This window comes from Girardinichthys multiradiatus, chromosome 13 (genome assembly GCF_021462225.1).
Source record: "Girardinichthys multiradiatus isolate DD_20200921_A chromosome 13, DD_fGirMul_XY1, whole genome shotgun sequence".
NCBI classification, from domain to species: domain Eukaryota; kingdom Metazoa; phylum Chordata; class Actinopteri; order Cyprinodontiformes; family Goodeidae; genus Girardinichthys; species Girardinichthys multiradiatus.
The window spans coordinates 28,304,576-28,332,535 of NC_061806.1; the positions used below are offsets into that span (position 1 = coordinate 28,304,576).

General features: G+C 40.9%; 1 protein-coding gene across 3 annotated transcripts in view; it reads left to right on the top strand.

The window, feature by feature from the left end:
- Window positions 1–27,960, top strand: part of LOC124879353 (ephrin type-A receptor 7-like) — a 151,311-nt gene that overhangs the window by 100,922 nt on the left and 22,429 nt on the right. For all 3 annotated transcript variants that reach the window (XM_047383874.1, XM_047383871.1, XM_047383873.1), the window contains 3 exons: window positions 12,294–12,623; window positions 24,947–25,071; window positions 27,672–27,936. In XM_047383874.1, the coding sequence (XP_047239830.1) occupies window positions 12,294–12,623; window positions 24,947–25,071; window positions 27,672–27,936 (720 nt within the window). The remainder of the gene's footprint in view (window positions 1–12,293; window positions 12,624–24,946; window positions 25,072–27,671; window positions 27,937–27,960) is intronic.

The window sequence follows — 27,960 nt, forward strand, 5'->3', positions numbered from 1 at the left end:
TTTTGAAGTCACCTATGTGACTTCACCACTACTTGGAGATGCTAAATAAAAGATTTTAACAATCATTACAACCTGTGGAGCAGAAGGAAATGTTTGTCATCATGCTTTTTGACCCTGCCTCCAATGCCACGCCATGTGCCCAGGGACTATTGCCTGTCGGGCCTTTGTAGTCCCAAGGATGCTTACAACCTTCTAAATCTTGACAGGGAGTCGTGACCCCTCTAACTGGAGGGTGTCGATCCGTGCTTTATTCCATAGTCTGTCAAAATATGCCAATATAATATTCTACCATCCTTCTGCTCCCTAGACAGTAATACATATCAGACGCCCTGTAATTTACTCTTATGGGTTAATCTTCGTCCTCCTCCTCGTTAGCATCCACAGGTAACCATAATAGCTACAAAAACAGCAATGGAAATAAACAATGACATAATCAACCCTTTCCAGTGTCCAAACATGCCCGTCATCCAGTCTTCTAACGGATTGTCTAGTCCTGAGTGCTCATGCATGGTTGCTGAAAGTGTTTTTTACCCTTCTAAAGCTATTGAGACGGAACCATCAGGTGCAGTGTTGTTGGGAATAAAAGTGCAATATATATCCCCAAACATCGAACAGACGCCCCCTTTTTCTGCTAACAACATATCTAATGCCATTCGGTTTTGCACAGCCATGAGGGAGGTTGGTGCCAATTGTTCGGACAGGCCTTCTACTGCATCCCTTGTTAAGTTAGCTAGACGTAATGGATGTAGTTGATGCGGTCTACGTTTTTATTGGGAGTAACAGGGAACAAAGCTGTTGCGCTCCGTTTTATGATATCTGTCTACGCCTTCTCCTAGTTAAAGCTGTGCTTTGGGCGTGTGTTGAAGGAAGATACTTAAGGTCTTTTCCTAACAAGAGGAGAGGTGCCTGCAACCTAACCATGGCACACACTCCAATAGTATTATTTTGGATCCTAGTCAGAAGGTGGTGTCCTCCACAATAATAATAAAGTCCTGATCTTGCCCAAGGACCTATCACTGAGCCTGACACTGTGGAGTTGCACCAATCGCGAGGAATTTCCCCAACATTCACCTGCGGGGTTTTGGAAGTGAAGTTAAAACAAGTGTATGTGCCATTTCTCCGTAGAGGGGTAAAAGGGCCAGCCCTGGTTTTGTTGGCAATGGGTGGAGCGCTGCGTTTTAATACTTTATTGTCTGGATGACTGGAGTATGCTTGGAAAGGCAGTTCACAGAACAATCCGAAAAGAAGAAGAAGAATGCTAAAACACCTATACCTACCATGACCCAACCCTTAAGGGGCCTGGGTCCTAGATTTTCACCTCCCATTCTTTTCGAAGGTACCTGCAAAGGAAGATGAGGATTAACAATATGGTGAAACACAAAAGACCTTTTTATTATTATTTTTTTTTAAAGTTCAGAGTGTTCAGTTCTGTTCTCGGTGGGAGAGCAGCTACGACCACCAGTGAAAGAGAGGAAAATTCAGTCACATCCGCCTCTTCTGTGTGATGTCCTGGTCTTCACTCACAGGTGTAGACTGACCTGGAGCTAAGTGGTCTCACCAGGGGATTATTCTGCCCCTATTGGTGGGATCACTGATCTGACGGTGTACCTAAGGTGTAGACTAACCTTTAGGTGTAAATGAACACTTTCTCACCCTAGGGGATTATTCTGCCCCTTGAATTGGGTGAGAAAGATCTTCTGGTGTGCTGGTGTTGTCTCTCAGGTTCTGCTGAACCTCTGGCAGCGATCTCTGTGGTGCCTCTGCTGCTGCACACTGGCTCCAAAGATACCACATGTCTCCTTTGCCCTTGACCCTCACCGCATGTGAGGTTCTCTCTGTGACCTGGAATGGACCCGTCCACCTGGGCTCTTACCACTTCCGTTTGATGACTTTCAGAAGGATCCACTCAGCTTCGGACGTGGTTGGCTGAGGTCCCTCGGTTGGTTTCTCTGGGACCTGTTTTGAGAACTCTGTAACCAAAATTAAGTTGGTGTCTGAGGTGTCCTGCCAGTCCCCAGCTGCCAGAGAGCGCTTTACCACTCCTCTCAATTCCTTAATCTTTAACTGAACACCTAATGCTTTAGAACTTAGTTCTATTAGTTTATTTATAAAATGAGTTCCATTATCTGACCTTATAATCTGTGGGATACCATATGTGGGGAAGAAATGTGTAACTAGGTTAATCTATTACCACTAGGCAATATTTCTTCCCCCGTGTTTGCAACAAATTATGCATGATCTGCAAAAATTCTTTGCATAGTCAGAAACATTTATAGTGTAGGATTAATGCTTTACCAGATGTAACACAGATGTGACATATTCCCCCCTTGACACATGGGTCTTCCCCATGTGTCACTGTAGCCGCTGTCCTTATTACATTTAAAAATGAGATCACTATTTTTGGTAGTTGCTATTATTTTAAATAATGCTTGGTTTAGTTCTTATTAAGAATAAAAATAAAAACTCACTCACTGATGAACACAAAAAATCAAGGGCATATTATATCTTATAATCTTAGTTTATCTTACCCAGTTTTATAGATACAACATACAGTTTCAGTCAGCTTTGTATTTAGTTCAAGTAACTAAAGTTTGTTTCTATTAACTCAAGTTTTCTCTATTTCAGTCCAGTCCAGTAATTATGTTAAGGTTCATTTCATCTTGTGTTAAATTCGAGTCTAATTCGATCATTTTGAACCTGACTGGAAAAAGTCTAAACATCTGTTAAAATCTTTTTGTTTTACCATAGAGAACTGACCTAATATTATTATGGTACTGTTGAGGACTCAAATCTTTTACATAACATGAACCAGACATTTATTTCACAAAAACAAAAAGTCAAATACAGACATTTGGCCACATGAAAGTTTAAATAACTTGTTTGTAAAAGAATTGTGAAAAATTGAAGACGGGTCTATGAACTTTCTTATGGTTATCAGTATTTTTAATACAGGTAGAACCTTTGCTATCTTTATATGATTTTTCGGAAAAGATTCTGGAAACCTTATTAAGATATAAATTTGGCAAAGATCATCAGAACATCAGACCTTTATTAGCGCTTTTAAAGTCCCTCAAAGATGCATTACAATGAAATCAGTCATTCCCATTCACACACATTCACACACTACTTACTTATTTCTCTGTCAGAGTCATTTTATTTGCAAACATTTGAACATAATTTGACTTCTATTATTCTTAAAATGTACATTGTTTCCTCATAACCCCTTTTGTTTCCACTAGGTCTGTTTTGAACGCTTCAATTCTTTTTATTCACCAAGAATCAATAAGGTGTTCTTAGTGGGTCCACCTTAAAGGTGTTATCTGTTGGGTGTCATGTTATCATTGTCAGGTCAGTGAGGTTCATAAGTCAGTCAGAACCTTGGTCATTTGGTCTGTGCACATAATGTTTCATAGATCCGGCCTATGATTAGTCAGCAAAACTTCCACCTATAGGAGAAAAATTGATTGTTAATAAATGAGCTGCATTTCCTAGGAACACTGTCTTCCTCCTGGATGAGCATCACCTGTTGAAAAACTTTCATCATTGTTTGTTTCACATATTCAATCAGATCTTTATATTATATCAGTAGGTGAAGTTGTTAGTATCTCATGTAGATTGACATATAGTGTTGCATTTGGAGAGGATCTCAGATTAAATAAACTTAGTTAGAGCTTCAATCCAGGTTCATTTTGTGTCTGCAGACTTTAGCCAATTTTTTACATAAAGAGCAAGATTCAAAACATTTTCAAAAGGCAGATTGTGGCAGAATGTAGACAAAACTATTTGATTGACAAGATAACATTTAAGCACACAATCACCATATTAAAGGCTCTACTTCTAGAGAATCACTAAACTTCTGGGGTCCAGTTTTGGCCCGCGGACCTTGAGCCCGACACATGCAGGATAGAGTTACAATCCCCATCTCTCAGCAGAGACAGGCTTCTGCCTTTTGTGCAGAAGTGTTATCTCTGTTCTCAGGCAACTGCATCTCCCCGTCAAGGTCACCTCACAGAGCTGAAATTTAACTTCTCTCAAAGAGGAAAAATGAAGAATGCATACAATCTGAGCCAAATATGGAATTATTTCCCTGTAAAATGAATCTTTTGCATTTTATCATGGTATTGTTGGTAGTATAACATTTAGCACCCTAAAGAGTTTTTACACCTTACAAAAGTATTCACACTTTCAAATGTTTTCGCACCCAAAGAGGTTTTCAAACTCAAAAAAGTTTTGGCATGTCTGGAACTGTCAGTTAGCTTAATGGTACCAGGGAAAACTTTCAATCTAATAAATCACCAATGATTCTGCATGCAAAACTAATTCTTCAAACTAGGTTAAACTATTTCATTAACCTTTTTATAGTAAAACACATAAATCTAAAAGTCACGCTACATAAAAAAAAACAACGTTTTTAAGGCAACAATCACTACAAGCATTTTGATTCTATCGTCTCTTAAACAGAGTTAAAACTCAGGAAGGAAGGTGCTGAGCGTTACCATGACAACAAAGGCATGAATCAACCTGGTAGGTGGGGGGAGTCAGGCAGAACTAACCTCTGATTGGCAGCCTATGGGCGGACCCACAGTTTCTTCATTCCAACCCATCTTAGTGAACCTTGAACTACAAAACTGTTAACATGCACCTACCTCAGAAACAAGCTGCTTCTTAACTCTCCTGAAAACTCAAAGTTTTAATCAATCTGGGATTTAGAAACATTATTCTAAACATGGATTATTGTTTCATGAAACATATAAACAAACATTCATTCTAACAAAACAAAGACAAAACATCAAAGACAGACAAATGGCCAAATTTGAAACTTCAAGAACTCAAAGAAATTATTAACAATCTCTTTTCAAAATATGTTTTCTCAGCCATATCTTTTAATGCTGTAATTGATAAATTTTGTTATGACAATCTTTAGGATCCTTTTTAAGATGAGTGCACAAACTGTTTAGAAGCACAGCAACAGTTTTCTCTTAAATGAATCCAAATTCACTGATGCTGAAACCTTTTGCCAATTCTTTGTACCGTAACTCTGTAATAATAATAACTACAACCCTGAGAGTTATTGTTATAATTCTCTTTTTATTTGGCTCAATTTGATCCCAGCTGTATTCAAGAATTTCTCTGCTCAGGTTAAATGCAAATAAGTATTTTAAGCCAGCGTTGAATTTTTATGGTCTACCCAAACAAAACAAAAACTGCAGTGTTTGACTTAATCAGAAATTAAAATAATAAGCTTGACTCCAAACTGGACTTTTTTCCACATAGTGTTTTAAAAGGAAGACGCACATAATTTTCCTTAATTTGGCTATTAAAAGTTTGAGAGTTGGGGAGAAAATTATTACTATAACCCCTCTTTAATAATCCAAATGCTGATAAATGTTCCAATATTTTATGATTTAGTAATCTGAAATTACTCTGTGTACCTTTGTACTCCTATGTATTTTTTAATCTTTAAACCTTAAGAAATCAAACAAGAAGACTGGAGTTTGAGCCAACCATCCTCTTTATTGTTGAGAGAGCCTTTATTTGTTTTTCTTTTCCTAAAATGAACAATGATGTTAACTTTCTGCAGATTGAAGAGAGGAGTGGCTAAATATCGCCAGACCTGTTAGTGTATTATTTCTGCTTGGACAATTATCAGATTTAAAAATCACTAGTTCACAGCTCCTAATTTACCTCAGATCATATTTGCTCCTAACCCAGTTCATAAGAAGCTTCAGACAACATTCTGCTAAAAAGCCAAAAACATAAAATACAGATCTGTTTTAAAATAAAGAAAAAGCATGCTTAAAAAATTTGGTACTGTGGTGGAAAATAACTCCACAGTTCTGAAGGCCTTTTCTATGCAGTCTTTTAGGAAACATGAGATTAGTTTAATTTTTGTGTGGTACCACTGTTCAATCAGAATATTTCTTACCTTCAAAAATAACCCAATTTTTTCATTCTCATTTTAAAGCTTTGTCTTGCCAAGGCAAATGTGTTTAACAAAACCAATTACTCTCAAAAGTTTAAAATGTTTTAGCCAGTGATATTTTAGAAAACAACAAGTGTTTTAATATTCCTATGCTACACAGAACTGATCAGGTTTCCTTTCCTTCTCCAAAGGGAGAAAAAAGAACCTGCAGAACCAAGCCTTTCATAGTTTTTGTCAGGATCTGATATAAGGTACAGTGTAAATCAACACGCTGCATGAATCAGAAGAGGGAAGGAAAGAAATTAATTTAACCTCTTCCCAGCAGCTGCTGTGAAAAACAATGAATTTGTACTTTCCATAAGCGTCAGTTAGCACTTGCGGACAAAACTGCACCAAACTGTAAGTCCTGTGTCAGAGACTGTATGAAGACCATCTGCAGTAAAACTAAGCCTGTTTTAATGAGGTCTCTACCCATTAGATTTATGGGATACAAACTCTGACAACAGAAAAAAATGCCTGAAGGAGAAACCCATCAGGTTTTACGCATGCACTGGGTTTTATAAAAATGCTCCTTCATGAGATCTGTCCTGAGAATAACATAGAAACACATGGTTACTGCTGAGTGTTGGAGATGTTGTAACTTCCTCTGCTTTTAATAACTTTTAATAACTAGAATAATTGAGCCTGAATATTCCACGACAAAAGAGAACTTGTTTCTCTAAAAGAATTAACTGGAAAGTATCAAATGAGTTAAGTTATCACCCTTTTGAAGATACTTTTCTAACCCTAAAATAATATTTTAACCCGCTATATCTGTCAACGTCAAGCAAGCGTCACATGAGCAGCGGTTAATAAGCATTCTTCGTTGCAGAAAATAGGAAAAGATTTATGCAAATGTGTGTGTGTTTGTACGTTACCCCCATCAGTTTCTAAATCGCCCCAGAGTCAGACTGTCATGGCACAGAGTCCTCTATCAGTCCAAAAACAACCCAGGCCTTTCAGGTCTGTTGGTGAGACATTCAATCCTTCTTGTCCATTTTTAACTTCTCGAGGAGGGAGAAAGAACTTTGCCCCGGCCTGTTTCTCTTCTGGCCGCATAAGATGTGCTTTCAATATAAATCCAGTGTATCGCTCTTCTGGCTCTGACAAACAGCATGGATCGTTGTCCATCTCCAGTGGGTCCAAACTACTTCTGAGTTTCGTTCTCGTGGAAACTCACACTGTGATTTACAGCAGGCAGGCAGACAGGCAGGCTCCCTCTCTTTCAGGCCGTGCTGGAGAAGCGTCTCTGGTCGAGTAGCCATGAGAAGGGCAGGTTTCTAAAGTCCAGACTCAAAAACGCAGATGTTACACTCAAATCCCATACATGTGTGTGTGTGTGTGTGTGTGTGTGTGTGTGTGTGTGTGTGTGTGTGTGTGTGAGAGAGGCAGATGAAAAAGTTTAGGATAGGTTCAGATTTTGCACACAGAAATATTATCAGTCAGTCAGTCAGTTGTCCACCATAACATGCACTATACTCCTTTCTTTTCCAACTAATCGCAATATTTAAGACAAACGAAACTTCCTGCAGGAAAGTTTTAACTCTTTAACACCTTAATTGATGCACTCTGTGCTTTTTAATCTTTTTCTTATGTTTCTTATTTTTCTCATCTCCATCCATCAACTGTTTTACTTGAAACTATCAAAACTATTTAACTTATTTACTCTAAAACTTCCACTCTGTGAAAAACCAAACTTATCTTCCCAAATTAAAGCATATTTAACACAATCGGGCAGAGGGCCTTGAACCCTTCCACTCAGCGGGACTTTTTCAATCTCTCCTGGTCCAACCGCTGTGATGCCAAACCCGGTTTGACACCTAGGAATCAACCCTCCGTTGACTCCCTGGAATTCCTTTTACTTAATCTTATTATTACAGTTTCACCATTTAAGTATCTCAATTGTCTTCCCTCACCTGCCAGTACAGGGTCTCGGGGTCCTATCCCTGGCCACTTTGAGGCGTCCCAATCCCTCGGGGAGGCTCTTACTAACCCCAGCCTAAACACCCCAGTCCTCGTCAGGACTGGGTTTAGATTGCCAAATCCGGAACTTTTTACTTCAACGCCGTCACCATTTAAGTATCTTCAATGAAAAGTATGTTACAGCCTCAACATTCAAGTATCACGGCTAAAATTTATCTTGTGTCAATCAACAAATATTTTTACGCAATATATCATTTCTTTACCGTAATCCATTATTTCAACCAACAAATATTTTACCCAAAACTGATCAAGATTGTAAATTTAAGAGAAAACAGATATCTATTCCACACCACCACCTACACTATTAGCAGGCAAAAGGAGATTAAATATAGATCTCCTTACCTTTTTGGATTTTGGGTCGACCCAGTGGTGTTGTAGAACGACGTCCGCCTCGTAGTCAATTAATTATCCCTTAGTTAGTGCCAAATCCAGGTCACGGCACCAATTGTTGAGGTAGGAAAACTTTACTGGCCATCAGTTAATTCTTACATTACTCCTCACCTCTCCCCGACTCTTTTATTTGGCACCCAAAGGACAATCCTCAGTCAGAGATCAGTTGTACGTTTCCACAAGTTTATTAAAACCAATCTGAATTCAGAGAGGGAGACATCACACTTACACTGGTACCTGGAAACGTCTGTGTGTTGTCTCACTGGGTGTGCGCCACATTACATTTTATACCCCACGCTGCTACACATACACATACACAATCATTCTGTCTGTGGATGTCTCCCCAGCAACAGTATCAAAGAAACAGAGATACATTTCATCATTTAATTAAAGCATTGTTTCCCACATGTCTTCAGGAATCTTCAGTAAGAGGAGTACCATGCCTCCCTAATCCACTGCCAGCTTCTCACGATACAGACAGAAAACACCTGCAAGCTTTAACCTTGAATAATAAACACTCATTGTGTGACCACATTAGGAGCTACTGTTTAAGGATCTTTCTAACTCTCAAAAGCATAACTAAAAACTTCTAATAATAATCAATCTATAAGCAGCAAATCCCAAATATATCTTAGCTTTAGCTACTAATGATAAGGCATTTATATTTCCACACTCTCCACAGATGGTTCCTGAGACCCGTTCTGATTGGTGTTATTGATCCAATGTGGGAGAACACTGATCTGGTTGAGTAATTAGGCAGAGGAATAATAATCTGTGTATGTTGGAGTGACTCTGGGTTGTGAAGCCAGTGGGTCAGCAGGTCTGTGTGTGTCCCCGCCAGTTTAGAGAGAGCATGTTCATTGGAGAGCTTTAATTACAGTATTGATCGCGGAGCTCTCGAATCCCTACCTGATAACATTTATAGCAGCCTAATGAGCACATTAATGAACGCATTGATCCAGTAATTATGATCCGGCTAGGATTTGACTAAACCTGCTTCAGAGGGAGCTGAGAGAGTCTGAATAAAGAGAGAAGGTTTGAAATGTCTCTGCAGCAGACCCTGACTGCTTCTGAACCCTCAGACCTAAGGTCCAAAGTATGATCAGACTGTCGATCCAGATGAATAAAACAAAGAATGAGAACAAGAGGAAAAATCCAGAGCCACCGTGCACAGGCGTGTGCAGGAAATGGGCTACAGGTGCCGCATTCCCCAGGTCAAGCCACTTTTGAACCAGAAACAGCGGCAGAAGCGCCTGACCTGGGCTACAGAGAAGCAGCACTGGACTGTTGCTCAGTGGTCCAAAGTACTTTTTTTGGATGAAAGCAAATTCTGCATGTCATTTGGAAATCAAGGTGCCAGAGTCTGGAGGAAGACTGGGGAGAAGGAAATGCCAAAATGCCAGAGGTCCAGTGTCAAGTACCCACAGTCAGTGATGGTCTGGGGTGCCGTGTCAGCTGCTGGTGTTGGTCCACTGTGTTTTATCAAGGGCAGGGTCAATGCAGCTAGCTATCAGGAGATTTTGGAGCACTTCATGCTTCCATCTGCTGAAAAGCTTTATGGAGATGAAGATTTCATTTTTCAGCACGACCTGGCACCTGCTCACAGTGCCAAAACCACTGGTAAATGGTTTACTGACCATGGTATCACTGTGCTCAATTGGCCTGCCAACTCTCCTGACCTGAACCCCATAGAGAATCTGTGGGATATTGTGAAGAGAACGTTGAGAGACTCAAGACCCAACACTCTGGATGAGCTAAAGGCCGCTATCGAAGCATCCTGGGCCTCCATAAGACCTCAGCAGTGCCACAGGCTGATTGCCTCCATGCCACGCCGCATTGAAGCAGTCATTTCTGCCAAAGGATTCCCGACCAAGTATTGAGTGCATAACTGTACATGATTATTTGAAGGTTGACATTTTTTTAATTAAAAACACTTTTCTTTTATTGTTTCGGATGAAATATGCTAATTTTGTGAGATAGGAATTTTGGGTTTTCATGAGCTGTATGCCAAAATCATCCGTATTAAGACAATAAAAGACCTGAAATATTTCAGTTAGTGTGCAATGAATCTAAAATATATGAATGTTAAATTTTCATCATTACATTAAGGAAAATAATGAACTTTATTACAATATGCTAATATTTTGAGAAGGACCAGTAATGCTGATTAGATGAACCTCCTTAGCTGACTCCTCTCAATGTAGAGGAGCAGCAGCTCTACTTTGAGCTCCTCTTTGATGATTATTTCTCCTCACCTTATCCCTAAGGCAGAGCCCAGGTACCCAGTTGGACCAGTAGATCCAGAGCTTCATCTTCCAGCTCAGGACCTTCTTCACCACTATGCAAAATCCTCATTACTGCACATTCTGCCAAAAATCATTTCTTTCCACTGATCCAGATAAAAATGTTGTAAAGTGAAGAAAATCCCAGGATTATGTCAAATAAAAATGTAAATAAATCATCTGAAGGGTTCTGATGGGTTTGTGGACATGGTAACAGTTAAAGAGGAGAAATGAGGAAGAAAGAACCCAGTGGACCATCAGAACTGAATCAGCCAGATTCAGGCTGCCGAATGAGAAGAGATGGACACCAGAAAAACAGAGACACTGAGGACTGCTGGAGATGTTTTCTACTCAGTCATGTCTCATGATAAAAATGTTGCATCAGAATCATGAGCTCAAACACTGGATATTATTTTCCTGCAGTTTTCTTTTTCTCCGTCACCTGAAATGAAGGCAGCGTCCCAGTACAGTTGTGGACTAACACTCTGGATCCCTGTTCCTTTCCGCAGCAACTTCCCTTTATTTCCCACAGGAATGTGGAGAATGTGTCCCTGATGCAGAATCCATCCATGCACACAGTAAGCCAGAGGAGGACAGAGTCGTGACACACTTTCAATAAAATGTTCTCCTCCAGTCGGGCCAATAAATGTTAGTTATTCCCTCTGACAGACCATAATAACATCCCATATATGGGAATATCCTAACTGCACATGCTCAGTCTGAGATTGAATATTTAAAGGTGGAGCGCAATGAGGGACAGTTCATATTCAACGTTCTGTCGGGGAGTAAATATTTTTTCCTCTAAGTAATGATGGCGTGGAGTCTGAAGATGGATTTCAGAACCTGGTACTTCAGTCAGACTTCATCTTGTTGAGCATCTTCCTAACATGGAGTGAAAGACTCCAGACACTGAAGCAACGTCATTTATTTTAATTTCACCTCAGAGCAAAAACTGAAACATTCCAGATAAAATTAGATTGAACAAAAACATCAGACTTAGAGAAGAAATACATTGAAGGGATTTTACTCAGCTGTAAATATTTCTTAAACCCATTATTTCAAATAAAAATGAAATAATTTGAAAATAAAAATCTAAGTGGAAAATCTAATTAAGATGTTGTTCAGAAATCAGGTAGAACAATAAAAAGGACAACATTATTCAGTTAAAATAAATTAAGAGGAAAAAAAACTGTGTAAACGTTGAATTTTCCATTATTTCATTTTCAACTACAGATTTTGATGAAACCTCAACGCTAAACAGTCAGTGAAATATGAACTCCTAATAATCAGTAAACCAGAGTCTTCCAGTGACGCTACCTTCTAAGACTTTACGTTCTTCAGATGTTCTTCCTCTCAGCTCTTCAAGACAAGAAGCCAGGATGGCTGTAGTGCATGTTGGGGGTTTATTGTACCTGTTGGAGATGATCCTCCACAGATCATCTCCTTTCTCAGGAGAGCTCACATTATTCATTTATTAGGGTTGTTCAGAAGCTCCACTTCAGATTTTGGACTTAAGTTCTCCTGCTAAAGTGCAGCCCTCATGATGATCCAAGTGGTGCTGCTATTTGGGCTCCATGTTCTGTTTAATCAGATCTTTTATCATAAGCTGAGTTTATTGACACAGTTTAATCTATAAGAATGTGAATAAACTAAAGTGGATCTCTGTCCTCCTGCAGGGCCCCCATCCCCACCCAGAAACCTGGTGTACTCCCTGAGGCAGTCCTCGCTGGTTCTGGAGTGGGCCCCACCCTCAGACACCGGGGGCCGCGTGGACCTGACCTACAGCGTGGGCTGCCGGCGCTGCGTCGGGGTCCAGTACGAACCCTGTGGGGCCAGTGTGGGCTTCGTGTCTCAGCAGGTTGGACTGACGGAGAGGATGGTGACGGTGGTTAATCTTCTCCCAAACACCAACTACACGTTCACTGTGGAGGCCCTGAACGGAGTGTCGGAGATGCTGCCCAGTAAGAGGTTCTACACGCAGGTCAACGTGTCCACGAGTGTGCCCGGTGAGTCCTGGTAACACCATTAAGCTAAAACCCAAACAGAACAAACTTTAACAACTCTTCAGAGTACTCAGGAATTAATGAGTTTTCTCCAGGAAAGAGGAGAGGCAGACTCACCTGGAGGAAACAAAGAAGTCCAGCTTATCCTAGCTTCAGCTAAAAGTTCTGATTAAATATGTGGTACTGAATGCTTGGACATTTAACAGTAAAGGTTATGGACCTCTCCTCACTCCTTTTCTGAACAGATTCTATCTGGTTAGACTGGATCTGGTCTGCTCCAAGTTTCATACAGCAGCACCAACCTCCATCATCTAAATTTGGTACAGGTTTTTGCAAAGGAGAAGGTTCAGAGACTGGAGGTGATGTCTTCTCTGGCAGTTTGAAGGTTTTTGAAGTGGGACAGCAGCAGATATCAGCTGTATGGACTTCAGATGTTCTGTTGGTAATGGTTCAGTTTGCAGCTGACTCTGAAGAACAGGAAATAAAATCTGAGACCAGAGAGACTGATCTGAAAAGAGCCAGAGAGAAATGTGCTAAATCGGGTCATTAATTCGAGATGGGTCCAGAAACTGAGCTCCATATTGAGTTCCAGAGTCATATCCTGGCCTTGTGAGCCATGCAGATTTCTCTTTCTGTCCATGAGAACAGGCTCATCTCTCTGTAGAGCTTCATGATGGAGTTAAAAGGTTGAGTCCTGCAGAACTATGTTATCGGTCTGCATTTGGACTTCTGATCCACAGAGGAAACATTTAGGATGTCTATGATTCTGGTGCAGACCGGCTGTGAGGGTGTTTTTGGGACAAATGCAGTGACCATCCCAAATCAGCAGGGTTCCAGCTTTCATTCACGAAGGTCCAGAGTATTACAAGAAGCCCAGTTTTGACTCAGATTTTGCTTCATAATTTAGGAGGAACATGGATCCAAAAGCAGCTTCAAAGCCTCTCAGAGGTTCAGTTCTATCTCACTGACACTCTGTTAGTCAGTCCTCAGACTTCGAGTGTTCTGATTTACCAGCAGCCTGACTCAGCTTGAACTGACCCAGCCATCAGAACCGTGTTCAGCCCCTTCAAAGGGATTTAAGGTTCCCCTCAGAACCTCCCTGAGCTGCGGGAGAAGTGACTCCATATCAGAAGAGGACAATCCCACGCTGATTATGTTCCCATCCTCTCCAGCCTTTCTCCCTTTCATCGTCTCTTCTGTGTGACCGTGTTGTCAGCAGTTGCTGTGGCGAGGCTGGGTGGTTATTATGGGGTATTAGAGTGTGAGTTGTCCTGCTAACTGTGTCATCCTGGAGGATTGGACAAGGCTTTATGAAAGTGTGTTTGCAGGGCTTTCAGAGGATTTAGCCTGACATTTGGTGCCTTCTCAGACTAGATATGAGAGGTGGTGCATGAAAATGGACCTCAGAGATTCTTCTTCTCTGTCTGGTTTCAGAACCGCAGCCTCAGCTTGTGTCATGTTGGGTTAGGTCAGAGACGCTCTTCTCTGTGGACGGCTCACAGCCAGGAATTCAGCTACAACAGAGACGTTCTCCAACGTTCACCCAGAGCTCATCAGACTGATAAAACTAAAGAAACAAAGAAGAGTTCAGATCAGAACATGGTTTATTGACTCAGAGGGACAAACTTCACCTACAAATACACAAAAAAACAACAATTTCTATGTATTAAAAGGTCAAAGAAAAGAAGACTTGGATTATGGAGTCATTTAACTTTGAGTGGACCTCCAGGGTCAGTTTGCAGAACCAAGAAACCTCTACTTGTTCAGGGATATTTTAGTGTGGATCCCAAAATCAACAAACTCAGCTAAATAAGCTTAGAAGTCAGTTAAAATGCCAAGTTTGTGTTATATACAAAATGATACCATAATAAATAATTTCTACACTTTTTTACACCATTAAAGTGACGTGCTTCCTGTCCATATAAATCTACTGCTCTACCTGCAATGTTCTCCACATCTCTCAGATGGTGTTTGCTTCCAACTGATGTCTGGCTCTGCTGTTGCAGAACTTCAATTTTCCTTCCTTTCCTTCAGTTGATTTGAATCAATGCTGAAAAATAAAATCTCTCTTCATCTTCAGCCCCCCCGTCTCAGACCATGATGCTGCCACCGCCGTGTTTCACTGTAGTGATATTATTCACCATGATGGTGAATTCACGGTGATGTGCTGTGTTGTTTTTTGTCCCACCAACCTTTTTGAATTGCAGCCCAAAGGGGATCCATCTGATCACCGATTTCCTACTCCTTAGACCAGTGAGTTCAGTAAAGGTGGACCGATAGTATAAGCCTGCCAATAAATTGACCGATAACCCTAATCCTGACCGATCAGACTTTATGGCACACTCTGGTTTGCAAACAAGGGAACCACTGGTGCTGTGTTGACACAGTGATGCACAATGCCCCCCTCCTGTCCATCACAGAGGACATGTAAAATTTACTAAATTAACTGTAAATTTACTCTGAAAGAAGCAGATTTCTTCTGGGCTCAACCTGTTTGACTGTGATAGGACATCTTTAAATGTCTCCATCATTGGACTAATAGTATCACAGAAAGAAGCTTCAGCTTCAACCTTCTCACACCTGCTGGTGCACAGGTTTTATGTGAAAGAAAATAAAGTTCTGATCGGAGGTCAGAAAGAAGAACAAAAAAAAATCATACAACAAATAAAATAAATAGTATCGGCACAAAATATCTGCTATCTTTAAATATCGGTATCGGCAGTAGAAAAAGCCGCATCGTCAACCTCTAGAATACAGGAGACAGTTGTAGAACCCATGTAGAACATGCAGGAAATCCCTGCAGCTGTAACCATACCTTGGACTTTGTTTAGGACCTGTCCTCCTCTCTGTAGGTTGGCTCATGTTGGTTCTTACAGACCTCCTTGCAGCCTTTCTGTAGTTTGAGTCTGATTCTGGGATCCAAAGGTTTTTGAACATCTGTTGCCTACAGGAAGTCTGTTGTGCTCCAACCTTGAAAAGGAATAAAATTTCAGGATAATTTGCTCAGGACTTTGTTTGTTCCCAGACCTGCAGACGTATCACAGTGAAGTAGATCAACCAGTGAGGCATCAGGTTCTGGTTCTGTGGGAGCTCTAAAACCATGACAACTCATTGACCTTTATAAATACTGCGGGAGGAATTTAGGTGCACATACCTCCATCCTCACTCTGTCGCCTTTGTTCCTCTCCTTCCACCTCATCATCTTTTTATTACCAGGTGCTTTTTCTTCACCTCCGCTCTCTCGTTGCTCTTCTGATCTCTTCATTTTTTACCCTTCATTTCCTTCCTCATTTCCCCTGCCACATCTTTTCTTTCTCTCCTTATAAACTCTATTCTTAGAGGATCATTTCTCTCCCTGCTCCTCTCAGATTCCCGTCTTTCCTTCTTCAGGAATTTGTTTTTCTTCACACTTTAAGCTTGTTAGCTTTTTTTTTAAGGAGCGGCATCTGAAAGCCTGCAGGGTCATGTTTTATACTAAAGGAATAGATTCACAGGGGGTCACTTTACATCTGTTGATTTCAGTTCAATCCCACACATCATCACTGTGAAATTAAAGCAAACTGAATTCTGTAAACCATCTAATTGAGCTGCACGTGCTCAGTAGAGGAGGGGATTCCTCCAGTCAGACCAGGTTTTATCAGGAGCTTCCAGGCCACTGTTGGGAAGAGGGGAGATTTTCCACGGTAAGGGAAGGAGAGTGTGAGGAGGAACAGGGGATCAGTTCATCCCAAAGCTCCTGGGGCAGCTGTGGATTAGGAATGCATGAGTGCCTGCTGCACATACTGTAGGTCACAGGCTCATCACTCACATTCTTCCATTTATGTGCTTAAAAAAGCCTGCAGTAATGACATCCTGTCACAGAAATATTCCTTAAATGTGTGATGGAAGCACTCGGCCTAAATGTGTCGGCCCCTGGCAGAGCATCCAAAGCCCTTTACCAAAGGCGGAGAAGAAGACGGGGATGCTGGGAGTGCTGCTGAGATGAGGTGGAGGTGTGGGTCAGGGAGGAGGCAGGATTGGCATTTCAATATCCTGAGAGGATTACCGGCTGAGGTTTAGATGGCCGGTCCCTGCGGAGCATCAGACATGGATGCCGAGAGAAGAAGGGGATGAATAACGAGGAGGAAAGAGGTCAGGGATGCAGCGCCATCAGAGGCATGTCTTCTGGGTGAAGAGTAACGGTGAGGATTGTTTATGGAGCTGTGTGAACACAGCAGAAACACCTGAAACTACCTGCTGCTAAAGATATTTCCCACAATGCAAAGCAACAACATGGATTTATTATATGGCAGCTCAGCAGTGAATGAATCAGTCTTTACTGTTACAAACATTCAAGTGATTGGCTCTGGACCTATTTCTTCCACCAGACAGAACCAACAGTTGTTATTCAAAATTCATGTGCTGCTTCTTCAGCTCCTCTCAGAGCTCCTGTTCTGGTTTTTAATCTGTCAGCAGCTGATCGGGTCTGAATCACCTGCTACTCGTCTTTTATAAATAATTCAACACGCCTGACTACCTTTAAATACAAGTCCAAGCTGCTTCAGACACTTCATTCATTCAGCTGACTGGTCACACTATTAACTTAATCAGAACCAGCTCAGAACAAAGATGATCCTGACATGTTGGCAAAAACTGAGGATTTTATACCAATCAAACTCTCACAGAGCTCATGTTAATGGAAAGGACTGTTGTTAGAGAACATCTGATCCTTAACGCTCCACAGAGGTGTGATCAGAACTGTCCATTAAAAGGAAGCTGCTTGGAAGCAAAATAAAATCACTTTTATATAAAATCCACATGTTTTATCAGTGTTTATGAATTTCTGTACTAAAATGAAACCGCTGAATATATGTGCAGCTGAAGGAACAAAGCTGAGGTTTAGATGTTTGATAAACTGAAAGCAGATGAGATCAGAAGATCTGAAAGATGTTTCTGTTCCACAGAGAACAATCTGCAGGATTTCTTTCGTCAGAGCAGTAAACTCTTCTTCTCTGTCATTAAGTTTCCTCCTCCAGCTCTCTGCACGAGCCATTCGGATCCTTTCGCCTCCTTAATTAGAAGCGATGGGAAGGTGAGGCATCAGCAGGCACCAAATGAATAGAGTCATCAAGCTACTTTTCAGGACTGCAGCCCAGCCACTTAAGATGCTTTGTCACCCTGTGATGGGAATTTTAATTGCCTACCTCTTGGTTATAATTGGAGTCTATGAAGAGGAGCTGTGAAGGTCTTTAGGATGTGTGCTCTCTCTGTTACTTGTTGTTCAGGGAAGAGCTTTGAGCCTCTGATGACACTCTGTCAGAACGTTATCCTCATAATCAGAGGATTATTCAACATTTAAGATTCTCTTTGGCTCCCGCTGTCCTCGTCAGGAGGGACCTGCAGGTGATGACTCTTATCTTTACACAGAGACATGAAAGAAAAGTTCAAGCCTCTGAATGCTTCTCGTCTCTTATTTCCGTGCTCTGTTCCCTCCTGAAGTCTTTATCCTGGTCTGAGGAGAGCTCGGCCAAGATGATGCAGCGTGGCAGAGCTGTGATGTGGAGTGAAGGCAGAAAGAGGTGTGGAGATGCAGTTGTCTCTGAATGACAGCACACTGTGATCCACAGTAAGAGGATGAGACAGGTCTCTCACTCTGTCTCAGTTTGAGGACCAGGACTGAGTTTCCACACACCTCTTTCAGTAGCTGCAGGTTCTCACCCATGCAGGGGAAAGAAAAAGCTCTGAAGGTTAACTTTAGGGAGAAACAAAGCTCTTTAAGAAAGTTCTGGACTGTGTTTTTACCTATTTTGTAGTACATGTCAGGTGGAGCTCTTTATCTTCTAGCACTAAGACTGTTCCTAACCAAATCAGTCTCCTGAAAGAAGAGCTGAACATCATCTTCCATACTTCTGCCTTCCATGTAAATGAATACAGATGCAGCATCTCCACAGGTGTTTGGACTGGTCCTAAAATTCAATTGCAGAGTTGCTCCTTAGAGTCGTCATTTATACCGAACATAAGCAGCACTGCTGCAGAAGTTCAACAAGTCTCATGTGTTGCTGCAATGACTCAGTGATAACTTAAATCAATGCTGCACTCTGCAGACGCTCAGTCATCAAAATACCATATGAACAAAGAGACATCTTCCATAGTGCTGTAAAACAATCATGCAAATATTTAACCTTTTATTAACCAATAGTCCTGGAATTGAGTTGGAATGATCTTAAATGTTTCACGGCATGATTTTTATTTTGGATTCACTAGTGTAATTGCTTTCTTTTAGTTTATGTTATGTTAATTAACTCCCATTCTATTTCCACAAATATTTATGCACTCAATTAGCAGTTTTCATTTAGATTATAAACCATGTATGTTATTGTTTAGATTAAAAGAGTTGCTGATTTTAAAAGATAACAGTCTGTTTCCTGACTGTTTCCTGTCCTTTTGTTTCCTGTTTCTTGTCTTTTTCCTATCTGTTTCCTACTAATCCAGTTTTTCTTGCTCTGAATTTGTCAGTCTGTTTCTGTTCAGTTTGTTCTTAAATCTTTTTGGGCTCCTGCAGCCGCCGATGTTAACTGGAAGCATGTCTCCATTTGATAATAAGCACTGGAAAATAAGATTTATCACAGCAGTTATCTATTGCACTACTGGACTTTTATTTTACTTTTACATTTAAGTTTTAACATCCTAACCCCATAAAAGTGATCAAACAGCCTCTAGGAGGCGCTCTTTCCCTACTTGCAGACTGACTTATTTACCTTGTTAAACATTAGCTCAGCAGGTGGACGAGTCCTTCTTCAGCCAGATGATATCCTGGGAACCCAAAATTCCCTCTTCAACACATCGACTTGTCCATAAAATCGGTTCGGGTCGGAGTGAGGTTCTAATAGTATCAGAACCTTAGTGTCACAGTATTTGCACACAAGTGAAAGAAAGATGTAATGATGTAATTTATTTTATTTACAACAGATATTGAACATTTATTCCTGCTGATGCTAAAATATTTGGACCTATAGATCTTAGTTAAATTAATAGTGTCTATTACATTTAGTTTTTATATTGATTATAATAAATTGATTTATACAAAGATCTTAAATAAACACATCAGGTAAATTTAACAGTTTTCAAGTAAATGTGGTTATTTGCACATAATATTGAAGCGTTTGTTCTACTGCTTGTTAAACCCAGATTATAACAAACTGATAGTGGCTGGTTAGTTAGTCAAGCTATCTGCTCAGGTAAAGCCTGCAGTCAGCTACTTTCCGCTGCTATCGGTTTGCCAACTATCATTTTAAAACATTCTTACTTTAAGTCATTCCACTGTCCTTGCCAGGATTCTTCACCACCAGAAATATTTTCAAATGATTAACGTGTCTTTCTGTAAATGAGAGAAGTATGCAGGTTTCATCGTTCAGCTAGCTGACTGGCAGTGCACAAAAACCGGTGGCAAGGGCCTTAACTTTACTACTCTATGTTCCTGACAGCCAGAAGAACTTAAATTATACTTGAATTATAAAACCTCCTTAAACCTGACCACCTGATTCCAGCCCACGTCTGAGCTGTCACCACGAGTCTGCATGCAGGTTGCTCTGATTGAGAGATGTTTGAAGATAAGCATTGCTCCTGCTGCAGGTTTGGGTTTATTTATTGGGTTCTGCTGACCGGGTTGAGGTCCTGATGAGGCACTGTCTCTGCCTGCAGGCTACAGCACCCTGGGTTTGTTCAAGATCAGTCAGTGTGAAGATGTCAGCAGCAGCCCGCAGCCCTCTGAGAGGCTCTGTTAGCACATCTGTGAGCTGTGTGACGGTAAAGCCAGACGTTTTAAAGAGGTTTTATCACATGTAGCTTCTGGTATTTTTCTTTGTTTCATTCAGATCACATACAGATGGTCCATGCTTCTTTAAAGGGTGTGCTGCTCTGTTATCAGTTGGACCTGGTGGTTTTCCCCCTGCTAAAGAAGGTTGATCTGTTCTCTATGAAGACGTCAGTGAGAAGCTCCGTGTTCTCCTCACTGTTCAGGTCTTCCTTTCAGCTACACCCTGACACCTTTAATTAGATACAAAAACATACACACACAGAGAGAGATGTAGATAGGTGGAATCCCTGCAACCAGTAATTTAGTAGTTTAAATGGAAATGTGGCCCATCCAGGTGTCCTTCTTCCCCAGTCCTCCCAATTCACACTCTAAAATTGTGTGTGTGTGTGTGTGTGTGTGTGTGTGTGTGCGTGCGTGCGTGCGTGCGTGTGTGCGTGCGTGCGTGCGTGCTCCTATTTTTGTGGCTGAGTGAGGACCATTTTCCGCCTTTCACCTTTAAAGTGAGGACTATTTGTTGTAAAGTGAGGACATTTTCATGGGCCTCACTTGGTATTTTTGCTAGGGCTTAGCTGTAGGACTACGGTGTGAATTGAGTGAAGGTTAGACTGGTACTGGTAATGGTTAGGTTTAGGGGTAGGGTCAGGGTTAGGCCATAGAGAGGGTTGAAAATGAGTGGAAATCAATGGATGTCAATGGGGTTTATGAAAGTCAGGATTTTTCCTTCTAAATACATTTTCTCCCTGCAGCTACTTTCCAAGGACAGCTGATCAGAGATTTGTGGGTTTTCTATCTCTGAAACATTTTGATATCATTGCTTTAAAGCTTAACAGTCAGATGTTTGGCTGGGCCATTGTTCTGATCTGGTAGATTATTCACGGAACAGCTTTGCTGCTGATTGCTGCTGATTCATGGATGGCTAAGGACATTACATCCTCCTGCCAGTTGCTCTGAGGTTTGTGGATGGTAGGCATGCTCAGTGGAGAACCTGTGGAGAACCCTCATTGATCTTTTTCCTCAGCGTATTAACATGCTGCCTGTGAACAAACTCCTGCCATAAAATATTTCTATGGGAGCTCATGATTAAAACATGCAGCTTCCTCTGCTTGAAGACTTCATTTAGACACTTTGTGTCAAAAATGTCTTTAAAAAATGCCGCTTTTTTAACTGTTTTCGTTTTGGAGCCAAATGGAGATGTTTGATGAACTGTTTTAATCCCATGAAATCTGCAGCTTCTGGCCAAAAATTCTGAAATCCCTCCTCATGGAAGATGTTTAAGCATGTCTCTATGAACACCAACTGAGCTCCTGACTGGAAAGCAAGGCTGAGGCTGTAGAGGTAAAACTTCACACCTCGCTGATGTCACTCACATGATTTGTTGCACCTCTGGATTACCTACAGGCAGAAGCTGGAGCTGAGCCTCCAGAGATTATCACCGCTGATTCCTCTTAACCATCTGAGAAAGAAAAGATCTGACAGACAGACTTCTCTCAATCACTTATATCTACAACTTTTACACTCCTTCCAATCTCTTCTTCACACTCTCCTGCAGTCAGTAAAATGCGTGGGCAGGGGGAGGGTTGCACATGTCATGGAGATGCGGAGAAGTGGAACAATGAAACGTCCTTCTGACAAGATGGATGTGATCGCAGCGAGGCACCAACAGGCCTACAGGGAGCAGCTGTGTGGAGGAGAAGAAGCGATAAGGAGATGGCGGGGAGAGGTGACTCCTGCTTCTATCTCCTGTGTCTGTCTCCTCTGATAAGGAGGTAGAGATGCCAGGCGGTCCTGAGTCTTTGCACACAAACAGTCTCCTCATTGATCAAACTGAGACCTGAGCACCGAGTCATGGTGGCAGCTCAATCTGACACCTCTGAATTTAAACCAGTAAAAACCTAGAGATTAGTTGGAACAATCAGGGTAGATTACATTCAACCTCAGAGGAGCAGTCAAATGAACACATTCATGAGTGGTTTGAACTTTGAACTTGTCAAACTGTTTTTCCCTGAGGAACTTGAACTCAACATTCAGAGGAGCTCTTTCTGTCAGAAAGCGGCAGACATTCATGGAGACCTTTGTAGGCTCGAAATGTTCCCTGAAGATGGATGTCAGCTGATAGTCTGTGAACAGCCAAGTTCTAGATGTTGGTTCTGTTTGTCCCAGATTCTAGCAGCTGTCTCCTTCTGGCTCTTTGATGGGGTCAGGTGGTCTGACCCCTGGTCCCTCCTCAGATTTTCCCCATTCTAAACAAAACACCCATCCATAAAACAACTGCTGTTAAATCAACACTTGCATGTTTGTATTTGCTGTCTTTCAGAGAAATCAAGACAAACTTGATCAAAACCTCCTAACTTTCACTCACTTTCAGGATTTCAGACACTAGTTTATTTATTTCAATTCATTTTATTATTTAGACACAAAAAATATCGTATTTTCAATTAAAGAAATGGAATGAGGAGTTGATTTGATGAGTAGGTGTAATGTAGAGCCAGATCCTCCAGCTGAAGGCCTTAGTGGCCTCATTGACTGCTGTTGTAATATAAATCCTGTATTCTGTAATGTTAGCACTTCATATCAAACTGGTGATGTTTGACATGTTTATTGTTCCACCAGATTCAATGTTTAGACAAGCATTTAAATGGTAAAAATCCTGTTATTTTGAGCATGCATACACAACTCTGCAGAGTTTAGGACATGCAAGAATCCCTGCACAATAAGGTCCCAATCAAAGGAAAAAGCCAGGGGGGTTGGTTAAATAGATGTTTGCTACAGGAGACTAACTTTATCAGAGATTGAGCTGATTCCGTTAACTGGGTTGGTACTGACACAAACACTACTAAGTTTCTGGGAAGGATGGCTGATCACAATCTGTCTGAGGGACCAAAACATGGTTCTTGAGTACTGATCCAATAAAATAATAAAAGTCAGTCCACAGATCCGACTGCACTGATTCCGGTTGTCTTTATTACAGATAAACACCAGAGTTTGATGTTATCTGTTAGTATCCATCAATTCATTCATCTCAGGCTGCAGCACATTCCAGAAAATGTTCCTCAGAGTAACACCTAAAGACGCCCTGGCACTGAGGACACCAAACCATGAAGAATTCCTGGTGTTATTTTGTCCCATTTATTCTGCAAACATAGCTTCAGGCATCCAACACTACAGGATTGTATTTGTCCCATTTTTGGATTCTAAATCCTCCATTATTCCCTATTGGGAACAGGTCAGGACATCAGCTGTGTACCTTCCTCTTCCTCAGCCAGACCTTTGGACTGTGGTTTTCTTTTGTTCTGGTGGAAAATGATGGACGTCCTTGGAGAAGATCTCTGCTGGACTTTTTTGCATAAATGCTGCCATCAAAGAAGAGGAAATGATCCAAGCCCATACCATGATACGGCCTCCTTCCACCACAGGTACTGGTTGCTGACAACAGGTTGGATGCTCCTTTTCCAACAAAGATCTGGAGAACTGACCCATCTGATCCATGTTCCCACTGTGTGACAGTCCATTCCAGCTGACACCTCCTCTGAGGTTAACTTAAGGCTTCTTCTCTGCTCAGTAAAGTCTGTGAATCAACTCTGGATTGCAGAGCTGGACTAAGGTTCTCCAAAGTAATCTCTGCTCAATGTGGTTTTATCAACTGGTGATGTGTGATGTTCTGGATGTAGAACCATCTGAGGGACATCATGGTAGCACAGCTGAAGCTGCTCCCTAAAATTCTTCCAGATTCCTCTATGGTTTCATGATGTTCCACACTGCTCCACATAGAATCAAGATGTTTGGAAGCAAAGTTCAGGAGAGAGGAAAATAAAAACTGCAGAATGAACTGAGACACGTAAAAGAACTGAAAGTTTGCGAAGAAGCTTTTTAAATGAGTTGCGTCAGAAATCATTATGAAGCACGAGGAAAATGTGTTCTGATGGTGTTGGGAGCAGATCTCCCTCTAACTAGAAGACCAACTTCCGCCCATTATTTTCCTGTTTTTTCTCTGACAACTCATTTCATCGCTAATTAGACATGGTTTAATTAGAGATTAAGCTCACGGGGGCGGTGCTTGGGGATTATAGTAATATGTGCAGCGTGTCATTTGTTGACACCGAATCAAAGCGTTGGTTTTCTGTCAGTAATGAGATTGTTTGTTCAGTGAGTGGAGTCATTACACACTACATTTAATTAGGAACGCTTTGTTCACACAATTCGTCTTCTTGTTGTTCTCTGATGGGATCAAGGAGACTGTTTCAGTCAGAAGAACATCAGTCAGAAGGTAGAGATCAGAGCTGCTGTCTGTGTAAACTGACTTTACTGATAAACATCTTCACTTAAACCTCCAGGCTCATGTTGGTTCCTCTCCCCTTTACCACCATCTCCTGTCATACCGGTGAAACCTCCATGAGACACCCGGTCCATCATATGCTTCCTGAAAACAAATGTGCAGCTTCAGCTTCAACTTTTTCTTCTCAAAGTCTGTTGCTCCTTATGGTTATGGTTTTATTATCTAATAAACTCAGCTTCCTCCCCTCCTCCTCTGCAGCTCCGTCTCTGATCAGTGAGCTGCGAGTAGAGAAGATTGAGGAGAAGAGCATCACCTTGGTGTGGAGAGAGCCCTCGTACCCGAACAACAGCCGCACAGAGTATGAAGTCAAGTACTACGAGAAGGTAAAAGAGCCGCTAGAACCTTTCTGGTCCTGACCAGAACATTCTGTAAAATATCATTAATAAACTTTTTAGATACAGTTTATTACACATATTTAACTGTAATTAATTAAGGCCTTTATTGTCAGTTCACATAACACACTAAAATAAATAAATGTCTTAATTTAAAAAAGAAAATTATCACTATGACATATTCATAAGTAAATATGCACATGATATATTAAAAATCTGTATATTTTATTTGGCTTGTGGAAAAATTGATGCAGTAGCAAAAATACGCTACATGAAACTGTTAATGTTCATAAAACAAGCTTAAATGTGTCAAAACTGCCTAAAGAAGGAATTTCATCACACTTACAGAAGAAAGGCGAGCCTGTGTTTTTCAGATGAAGTGTCAGGGTTTGGACATTTTGGACTTTGTGTCGGTTTTTTGTTTGTTTTTTCCTTCAGTTATTTTGGTGATAGTTTTTCCTCTACCGCCTCCTAGAGTTTGTTGGTTTCCTTTCGCCCTTCTTCCTTTAGTGTTGCTTTACTTAGAATAGTTTCATGATTTATTGTGATTTTCATAGTTCTGTATCTTCCTTGGATTCTCTGTGTTTATTTATGTTAGGTCAGCTTTAGTTTTTGTTTACATCTTTGTTTGTCCTCACGTTCCCTGCTTGGTTCTAGTTTATTTAGTCAGTGTGATTTTAGGTTTGTTTAATTTTGTATCAAAAGCTGCCTCTGGAGCCACAGCTTCCAGAGAAAGAGCCATCATGTGGGCCTTAACAGCCAATCAGAAACAGACTTTGGGAAATGTTAGCCATGATGCTCTAGACAGAAAAAGAAATGTATAAAAAACTATCTCCAGGCTATTGAATAAATACACAAGCTCTCATGAAAGGTTGTTGTGGCTAAGCTATGGAGGTCCAGCTTTTGGAAAGGCCTCAGAGAAGCACAGTGAAAGGTCAGATCTGAGGTGTTCTGTTCACTGCAGACAGCGTCATCCATCATGGCTTTGAAGGTTGAACGGATTATAACTGATCTTCATCAGACACAATCTGTGAAATGTTTCTCATCTACCACAGTGTTTAGTGAAGCCAACCAATCACCTCCATCCTCTCGCCTCCCGTGTTGTAATTAGCCTAAATACACACAAAGAAGCAGCAGCCGGTGTTTAGTTCTTAACGAGTACTTATAAATTTAATACTTTAGTGAAATTCTGCAGTAGAAATACAACCTTTTTTCCCCAGCTGTGTTCTTCTACGCGATGTGCAGTATTATGTATCTGTAACAAGGCCAACATGGCTGTTTGATGCTGCTGATGTGATCCACAGCGTTCATTCACCTAAAAACAGAAAAGATTTCAAGCTCATCAGAAGACCCCAGGATATTACTGCAGGATGTTCACTCTAACAATGTAACTCACTGGAGGATGAAACTTCATTTGATGAGACAAGCCAACCAAACCAATAAAGGAACCTGAAGATTGTAGGTTTGTTTTAATGTTTATATGACCAAACGAAACATGTCTGCTGCAGCTTCTACAACTCGTTGTTTTTAGCTGATTTTTCTGGTTGATCCCAGATTGAGCCCAAACATCTGATGAGCTCCTAGCTGTTCTTAACTGAGAAACATGACCTCCATTTAAATGAAGATGTCATCAAATAAAGACACAATCCAATCTTAGGTGATAATTTTAGTTCATGTTTCAGCACAGACTCTTCAGAGAGGAGAGAAGAAGAACACAACTGATCAAATCTCTTGTCTTATCGCATTTAGATTATTGTTCATCTGTGTGGTCTGGGGCCTCGGGTACAGTAATACACAAACTACAAATTGATCAACATAAGGCAGCTCGGTTTTTACTCAATTGTGAACAAATGTCAATATGATGCATGTCAGATTATCTTGGCTGAAGGTTGATTTCTGGTTCATTTTTAAACTGGTCCCAGTCGTGAAACAGGTTATAATGTCTAAACAGCTAAAAACAGAATACAACAGGTTACTGCACAGCACTGATGTACAGTTATTCGACCAGACATCCTGTTGATGGTAGATTCCTACTCCCAAAAATTAAAACAGATTATTTAAAAAGTCAGTCTTATATAGAGCAATGGCTGCATGGAACATTTTACCAATAAATAATATTGAGCAGAATCAAAACGATCAGTTAAGAACAATATTAAAAAGGTATTTACAACAGAAGCAACTATTCTAATTTGTTTTCCTTATTCTATAATGTGTCATTTTGAATATTAATTCGTTGTATGTGAACGTGTCATGTATACATCTTATTGATCTAAACGTAATATTGCAAACCACAACATATATTTATTTTTGAGATTTAATTTTGACCTATGACCTTTTGTTTTTTGGTTAATTTTGTTGTGTATCTATGTAGTTTGTGTGAAAGGACCCCAGGAAGAGTAGCTACAGAAAACTGCAGCTAATGGGGATTCAAACAAACAAACAAACCTTTAATCCTTGTCAGGTTTTTGTTTCCTGGAAGGTCTAAATCATCCTGCAGACCAGTGCTCTGACTCACATGTTGATTTCTGTCTGGATGTCTTGATTTGTCCCCTCCGGTTTCTGTCTCACTGTCTCTGTCTTTATTCCTGCAGGAACAAAAGGATCAGGGTTATTCCACCGTGAAGACAGCAACCACTCGGATCAGCGTCAACAACCTGAAACCAGGCACCACCTACGTCTTCCTTATCCGTCCCTTCTCAACCCCAGCTCCTTCCTCATCCTTGTCTTCTTCTGCTGTCTCATCAACCTCTTCTACTTCTGCCTCCTCTTCTTCATCATCGTCGTCCTCCTCATCCCCTCCCCCCATAGACTATGGAGCGTACAGTGCACCCCTGGAGCTGCAGACTCTAGGAGAGTGTAAGTTACCCGTGTCTCAGAAGG